The sequence below is a fragment of the Talpa europaea genome, assembly GCF_964194135.1.
Source record: "Talpa europaea genome assembly, chromosome: 7".
Classification (NCBI taxonomy): Eukaryota; Metazoa; Chordata; class Mammalia; order Eulipotyphla; family Talpidae; genus Talpa; species Talpa europaea.
In genome coordinates this window covers 119,547,149-119,555,832 of record NC_140074.1, presented here as the reverse complement: position 1 = coordinate 119,555,832, position 8,684 = coordinate 119,547,149, and the positions used below count along the sequence as shown (strand labels likewise).

The window sequence follows — 8,684 nt, the reverse complement described above, 5'->3', positions numbered from 1 at the left end:
AATGACCTGATTTATTATTGTATTTCAATGACTCAATCAGAAAAAAGAAACTCACAGAATTTCCAACTAGAAACTTCAAAAGGGAATTTTATTTGAACTAAAATAAGGAAGAAAGAGGAAACATTTAAAACCCAACAGTGACATAAATCAAGCTGATAACAGAGCCGGATCAACAACATGGTTCACTTGTTCCAGCCAAATTAGCCATGGGAACAGCACCTGTCCTCATTCTAACCATGACACAAAGTCCAGAAACAACTACAGAAGAAATTTATAAACAGAAATACAAGAAAATAAAATGCCAATAAGCAAAGTAATCAGTTCCAGTATTGGGCACTGACCGTGGGTTCCCATCACCACTCTCTGCACCTGTCCTCTGGAAGGATGCCAATGGTTCCTACTGGCCAAACCAAGTTTTTAATTTCCTTTCTCTTCAGCCTCTCTCTGGAGATCACCCCCACCTTGTTCTTTGGGTTCCCTGACTTTTCCATGACCCTTTTCCCCTCATTAAGCACCCTCCTCAGTTTTATTCCCTATTATTCTTCCCAGCCCCTAAAGCAGTGTAGACATTCTGCTCATTTCTCTAAATTTCTTCCCTTAGTGATTCCAACTATCTGAAATATGCTGCTTTAATTTTCCTCTTAAATTATAAACCTATGACTTTAATGGCATTGCTTCCAATTCATTTGTCTTAAACCACTCATCTCCCAAAAGCTGATCTACTATTCTTTCATTGAGCACACGTACCTCTCTCTCTCTCTCTCTCTCTCTCTCTCTGCTTGTTTGCTCACTCTCGCTCTCTCCCTCTCTCTCTCCCTCCCTCCATCCCTCCCTTCACTCCCTTAAGCACCTATCCACACTTCAAATGTAGCCCAGATTACCCTATATGATAATCCCTGATTCATGGGTATGTTTGTTTGTCTCTCCAAACAGAGTATAAACTCCTTGAGGGGCATGAAGTATATATAAGTCACCTATATACCCCAAGGACTACCATTGATGTTCAGTATAATCTATTTAAAAATTCAATAAATATGGATAATCTGTTCCAGACAAACTGATCCATTTAGTCTTCACCTGCTTGGCATTTTCAGTCCCCACTTTCCAGAACAGTCCTTTGCTGCTGCACACATGGAAAATTCCTACCCATCCTTCATGAGATTCAGTTTAAATTCCAATAAATTCAGTTTAAATTCCATTTTGAAAGTTTATTTTTTTTCACCTATTAAATGAAGCAAGTAATACATATCACAGAGGATTGGGGGAGGATTGGGGGAGAGTAAACCATCTAGAACACAGATCTTGAGGAAGTTGTTAACTCCTCTCCATCCCACCTCCTTTACCATCTATGTAGAGTTTATGTTGGTAATTTATCTTACGTCTCAAGTAGGTTGTAATGTAAAAACTTTAAGGGAAACAGCTGAATTTCATTCATGTTTCTATCTTCTAAACACCTACCAATGTAGCTTTCATAGAGACAATAACAATCGAAAACAATGAAATTACAGTTACAGTGGATTGTGGCAATCGTGTAAATGGTGCCAAGGCTACATACGACAATTTTAAATTTTCATCCAATTTAGCTACTAAATTATTAAATGGCACCTCTGTAATTTCACCCAAGCCAAAAGGCTGATTTCCACAGATGATAGTGCAAATATAAACAAATCCATTTCTAGAGTATGCAAGTTAAATTCATCTTCAATTATACTATTTATATATAATCTGGGCTACATATACTAGCCACAAGGTGGCTTGAAGCAAATGTTATAATCAGTATTCAAAGAAGTTTAATACATATATGTGTGCCCATGTATTTTCATGCAAAGGCTTTCTTTCACATGATTCTTTGAGTTAATATACTCTTAACAGATCTCTTCATATCACTTGTTACTAGATAGAGATTTTTATATTTTCCTACTGGCAGAAAAAGTTAAAGACTAATATTAAAGCAAAACTGGTAAAATCAAGATCCAAAATTTGTGATAATTACAGGCAAAAATCGATTAAAATCACTCTTTAATTGAAAAGCTTTCTTTCCAAATTGCATTCATTAATACCAAGGCTCCAACATCCTCTCTGAACTTACTGAATTTTTTTTCCACCCTGATTCACCACAGCCTTCCTTCATTGCATGTTATCTTTGCCAAGGATCAATTCCCATAGGTGAGTTTCATTTTTTCTTTTATCTGCTGCCCCACTTGCATGTACTGACAAGCTAGAGGAGCTGCAGTGTGTTGGGGAGTAACCTCCATTCTAACAACCAACTCTTCGTTAATCCTCCCAATCGCATTCTCTTTTCCTACAGAAACTCTTTCTATAATTTTCATAAACTGGGAGGTGAGTATATAAATTTAATTTGAAAAAGCAATTAGTAACAGAAGGGTATATGCCAAGTGCCCTACCCTTTCAATAATTTCATACTTCCAAGGAATTTGGCTTTCCCATGTGAAAAGTTTATGCTATGAAATAAAGGCATTCTGTTCTATCAGACCAAATCCACCAGAGCAAAGAACATATACACACACTGACATAATAGAAAAGTCAAAAGCCAGGTGTCAAAAGACCAGCCACCTATCATATATCTTTAGACAAGATCATACACTCTCTGAGCTTCAACTTTCTCTCCCACAAACTAGAAATTAATCACCATCCCTATCCCAAGATTATAAAAGCACAACACAAATTGCACTATATAACTGTAAAATAAAGTGAATATATAGGGACAGAATAAATATGTAAACATATTTCAGAACAGTAGCAATGTAGTAGGATATGGGTAGATATAAAATTATTTTATATCACGTATTAAAGTCCCAATTATATACTTTCCTACAATGACTGTTACACCAAGTTATCATTTTCTAACATGGATTTATATCCCTGCAGGAAAAGTTTTACTCACAATCATAACACAACTAAATCCTCCCATTTCAATTACTCAAACACTGTAAAAAAAAATAGTATAGGGGGTTAGTCCTTATCTTGTGCTATAAATTTCTTCATTATGGTTTTCATAAATTTAATTACACTAACTGGACTTTATCAAATTAGAATAAATTTAAAAATGAAAAAAATAACAGGGTAGTTTCATGATTTTAGATTTTTTTTATGTTAAAAAGCACCACGAAATTGGAAAACTCCTAAGTCATTACTCATTTCCAACTTCCTAAGCAATGGATCAATATACTTTCGTTCTATAAATAAACGAAAATATTCCTTGCATATACACACAAGTCCTAAACTGTGCATTTAGGGCTTTAACATTTTGTCTGTGAAACTTCTGAACACTGATTAAATTGTTTAGCATAGGTTTGGAATTTTTTTCTTTCTGGTTGCTTTCAGTTTTCTACAAGACCCCTATTACAGCACAGTTCTGACAGACTTTATATTAATTGTTGTTCCAATTAAATAAAACTGCTTAAAACATGAATTTCAAAAAGACCTTAACTATAATTTTGGAGTTAAAACTTTCTCCAAACTTTGCAAATATTCCCTCAAATTAGTGCTGAAAAATAGATTTTAACTGTTGCCCAATGTTTTCAAATAGGTGAAAACACAAAATGGAACATATGCTCATCTGAACTACACCCCTTTTCAGTTTCAACACAGCAAAAATCCTGTTTGTTCCTAAGACAAATTCAAAACTATACCTATTGGGTTTGGTTATTACTGAAGGAAATTTATGCAATCATAAGCCCAAGATGCTAAATTGGCAAAAAGAAAACCAAGCAGGTAAGCAAACTCTGACACATGTGGGACACACCCTCTCAGTATATAAAGGCCTGTCACTGTCCGTAGTAGCAGGTGCTCCCAGGGCTACACAGCATCACCATGTCTATTCGCTGCAGCTCAAGCAGGCAATTCTCTTCCTCCCGAAGTGGAGGAGGAGGAGGATCATGCAGAATTTCAAGCAGCAAAGGCTCCCTCAGTGGAGGATTTAGCTCCGGAGGGTGCGGTGGTGGCTCTTTCAGCCGTGGGAGCTCCAGTGGAGGTTGCTATGGGGGTGGCTCATCTGGTGGCTTTGGAGGAGGAATGGGAGGAGGAATGGGAGGAGGAATGGGAGGAGGCAGCTTTGGTGGAGTTTATGGAACCAGCAGCTGTGGTGGTGGGGGCTATGGAGGAGGCAGCTTTGGAGGTGGCAGCTTTGGAGGGGGTGGCTTTGGTGGGGGTAGCTATGGTGGGGGCAGCTTCGGTGGGGGCAGCTTTGGTGGAGGCAGCTTCGGAGGGGGCTTTGGTGGTGGCGGATATGGAGGAGGAGGAGATGGCGGCCTTCTCTCCGGAAATGAGAAAGTAACCATGCAGAATCTGAATGACCGCCTGGCTAGCTACTTGGATAAAGTTCGGGCTCTGGAAGAATCAAACCATGAGCTAGAAGGCAAAATCAAGGAATGGTATGAAAAGCATGGCAACGCAGGCCAGCGAGAGCCTCGTGACTACAGTAAATACTACCAAACCATCGAAGACCTTAAAAATCAGGTAAGAGGCATTTTAAAAATCCAACTTAAAGCCTATTTCTTATCCACGTGGTTTAGATACACGAAACTTAAATTAAGCACAATATAGTTGAGTGTGTTTGCTGTTACTTTCTTGTTTCCAAAAATAATTCAGTCTCATCAAAGATAAATACTTGTGAAGATATGGCCACTGCCATCTTCATTCAACAGGTGTGTTGTATGCCTTATAGAATGCAGACTACTGAGACTGCTTTAGGTTTTAATGAGTATATGATGAGTCCATAGTTAAAATACACTAGATCTCTTACAAATATGAACTGAATTACTAAATGAAACAAAATATTATTCATATTAACAACAACAAAATTACATGTGCACTACCAGCAGTATGAATTCTACAGTATGGATGTGGGATGTTCCTTATCTCCAAGGAATTTGTGAGCTATACCTATTGCATGCCAGCTCAGGCTGTGTTCATTTAGAATATATATTTATAACAAGCTAAACTAAATACAGGTATGAATCAGTGAAAAGTTGGCTGAAATACATGGCAATCAGTTGCAGGACACACTTGCAGGAATATGTCTATGACATTCCAGTTAGTTTTCAGAAAGGGATGATACAGAGATAAGAGTACAGAAACTCAAATTTAAGTATATGGTTAAGTTTACAGTACTTCCTATTTGAGAGAAAAAAATTCCACCAAAATGAACATAAAAATGCAGTTCATCTATGCCACTATCAAAACCATACCTGCATCTAACTTACTCACTTGTCCTTCCAGATCCTCACTCTAACAACCGACAATGCTAATGTCCTGCTTCAGATTGACAATGCCAGGCTGGCAGCTGACGACTTCAGGCTGAAGTAAGCTAAGTGAATGTGATTCAAAACTGCCACCACAAATATCTGAGGAGTTTTTAACAATGACTTTGAAATCTGACAACAGCATTTACATTTTCCTAAATTCACTCAAATTGTAATTAGCAACTCCGGCAATATTGAAAGAAGAAAAGGCAGCTCAAAGTAACTGTTCAACTTCTTTGCAGTAAACCACTAATATCCCTGTGTGAATTAGTATATTATCAATGTGGCCATGATGCTTTTTAAACAGGCACCTCTCTCAGGGAAATTGTATCAAGGATTTGTCTCATGCTTGTTTCAGGTATGAGAATGAAGTGGCCCTGCGCCAGAGCGTGGAAGCCGACATCAACGGCCTACGCAGAGTGCTGGATGAGCTGACCCTGACCAAAGCTGACCTGGAGATGCAGATCGAGAGCCTGACCGAAGAACTGGCCTACCTGAAGAAGAATCATGAAGAGGTATACCAAAAAGTCTTACTTCCCTTAGGTAAAAGGAGCTCATTGTAGTCACAGTGCAAATTAAATTTTACTGCTCCTCAAACAGGAAATGAAAGACCTTCAGAATGTGTCCACTGGTGATGTGAATGTGGAAATGAATGCTGCCCCAGGTGTTGACCTGACTCAACTTCTGAACAACATGAGAAGCCAATATGAACAACTTGCTGAACAAAACCGCAAGGATGCCGAAGCCTGGTTCAATGAAAAGGTAATGCCTCTTCCTTCAGGGTGAAGCGGGTGGACGTTTGTTTATCATTTCAGACTTTTTTCATCTTCTCCTCTGTTTTTAATATTCTAGAGCAAGGAACTGACTACAGAAATCGACAGTAACATTGAACAAGTGTCAAGCCATAAATCTGAGATCACTGAATTGAGACGCACTGTTCAAGGCCTGGAGATCGAACTACAGTCCCAACTAGCCCTGGTATGTTGTTCACTCTCTGGTGAAATGACTTCAACTTTATCTTACAAAGTTTCATGCTCACATAAGAATATGCAGCACATGAGAAAATGCAGAACTGGGGTAAGACAGTAGAAATAGCACTGAAACTCTCAAGTATAGAAAAACATTATTGGCAGTGATCTGAAAGTGCCAAAATTGAACTGTCATTCAACATAAAGCTCAAGTTCTACTCATTTATTCTTCTGTGCAATGACTTATTAAATGAGTAAATAAGCTTCCCTGTATTCAACTGAATGAGATCATTAAGCCACATCTGTTCTCTCTTCTTTGCAGAAACAATCCCTGGAATCCTCCTTGGCAGAAACGGAAGGTCGCTACTGTATGCAGCTCTCTCAGATTCAGGGCCAGATCTCCGCTCTGGAGGAACAACTGCAACAGATCCGTGCTGAAACCGAGTGCCAGAATGCCGAGTACCAACAGCTCCTGGACATCAAGATCAGACTGGAGAATGAAATTCAAACCTACCGCAGCCTGCTAGATGGAGAGGGAGGGTAAATTATATTTTTTAATCCTTTTATTCAGTATTTCAAATCACAAGAGAATGGGCGTGAGAGGGCAGGAGCCGATGACAGGAAAACCAGTCTCATTTCCCATGAATTTGTCCAAGAATGATTCTCAGGGTTGTGTTACATAAAATGTTTCTTGGGGGTGGTTGTATTTTTATTTTTGAACCCATCTGGCAGGAATTTTTTTTCCTCGAAGCATTCCTGCTTATTTTCTAAAGTCACGATAAGCTGGAAAGCGGCCTGCCGTTTTCCAAAATTAAGCGTTAGCCGAAAAAATGTGAACAGAGCATGACCTTACTCCCCGCAGCATCGGAGGCGGCTCCGCAGGCGGCTCCTACGGCGGCGGGCGCGGCGGCGGAAGTTCCGGCGGCGGAAGTTCCGGCGGTGGCTACGGCGGCGGGTCCGGCGGCGGCAGCTCCGGCGGTGGCTACGGGGGCAGCAGTTCCGGCGGCGGTGGTTCCGGCGGCGGCTACGGCGGCAGCAGTTCCGGCGGCGGCCAAAGGCCGTCCGGGTCGGAGAGCTCAAAGGGACCAAGGTCAGCAGAAACAAACTGGGGTAATCAGAACTAGTTTTAACTTTCTGAGCTGGTTTGGTTGCTTTTTAAGCACTAGAGCTGCTTTTTGAAAAATTGAAAGCTTGCGTTTTGGGCGAACTGTATGCTTGACACCAACCCTGAAGGAACTTGGTGTGGTTTAAGTGCTGTCTTGGACACGGCTCGGTTTTTTAAAACAACATTTATTGTTGTTTTTAAGCGAATTTTTCTCTTAGAAGCTTTGGTTGCTAATTAGTAAGACCCCTCCCCGCCCCGCCCCAAATTGCGTGGTCCTTATTGTAATTCTGTGTCATTCCTTTCCAGATACTGACAAAATCAGGGTAATCAAGACAATTATTGACGAGGTGGCACCTGATGGGAGAGTCCTTTCATCTGTGGTTGAATCAGAAACCAGGAAACACTACTATTAAGCCACAACGACTGAAAAGAGTCTCTCTTCTACAAAAGCCATTCGGTACAGAGATGCAGGGGAAAAATCTCCAGGGACGCACTTCAGTCTTAATGGTCTATGGAAATAGGTTCACTCCTCGAAAATAATTGATCGAAAGGTGTCTTGTGGTTTCTGTAGTTCTTCTTTTCACTTGACCAGAAAGTGATTTAATGGATAAAAAGGAAAAAAACCTTTCTGTTCTCATTTACTAATGAATTTCAATAAACTTTCTTACTGCCGCAAACTATCCATATGGTCGTAACTGTCCTTATTTAAATTAGGTAATAATTTTAACTTTGAAGATAGATTTATCCCAGAAATTCTCAAGACGGGGTTATTGTCATGATGATTTCTCAGTAATCTCACTGACTAAAAAAAACACATGAGTCAACAATCTTATTCTTTCTTAAAAATACACACTATACTGAAAGCAGCCCTGGCTTTCAAATCATTTCAATCCTAGAAATTCTAAAATAACTCCATTAAGATCCAAAATATTAAATGGAACTGTTGTAGAGCAACCCCGATACAAAACGGGGTGCCTGACTGTGGGTCCTCACCCGCGCGCTTAAAAGGACTTATCAATGCTCTACTGCAGGCACACGTGAAAGGTTAATAAAAGGTTTATTTACAAGGGAAGGGGAAATGAGGAAATGTACAGCTCTGGGAGAAAAGCGGGAGACAAAGTTTTAAATGAGTCCTACCCGATCCACAGATCAGGAATCCCAAAATGGCGCTCTGAGAGCTGGCCACCAGCCAGGAGCCGTGAAGCCGGGAGGCGAGCGATCGCGAGCCAGAGAGCCCAAGGCCCACGTGTTTGGTTTTTTATATCCAACCTGGCTGCCCAACTCCACCCTCAGGTCCCAGCCACCCTCCCCTTGGTGGTGATGGGATTTGTCTTCCCCAATGTCCTG

The 8,684-nt window shown here is 40.2% G+C and overlaps 1 protein-coding gene across 1 annotated transcript; it reads left to right on the top strand.

Annotated features, from left to right (window-relative positions):
• Positions 1-3,834: 3,834 nt before the first annotated feature.
• On the top strand, positions 3,835-7,750 carry LOC311173254 (keratin, type I cytoskeletal 10-like; the record flags this gene model as incomplete). Its single annotated transcript, XM_084237105.1, has 8 exons — positions 3,835-4,479; positions 5,242-5,324; positions 5,623-5,779; positions 5,865-6,026; positions 6,117-6,242; positions 6,555-6,772; positions 7,095-7,342; positions 7,644-7,750. The coding sequence occupies 8 exons, from the start codon at positions 3,835-3,837 to the stop codon at positions 7,748-7,750; spliced, it is 1,746 nt and encodes a 581-aa protein (XP_084093231.1).
• Positions 7,751-8,684: the final 934 nt, after the last annotated feature.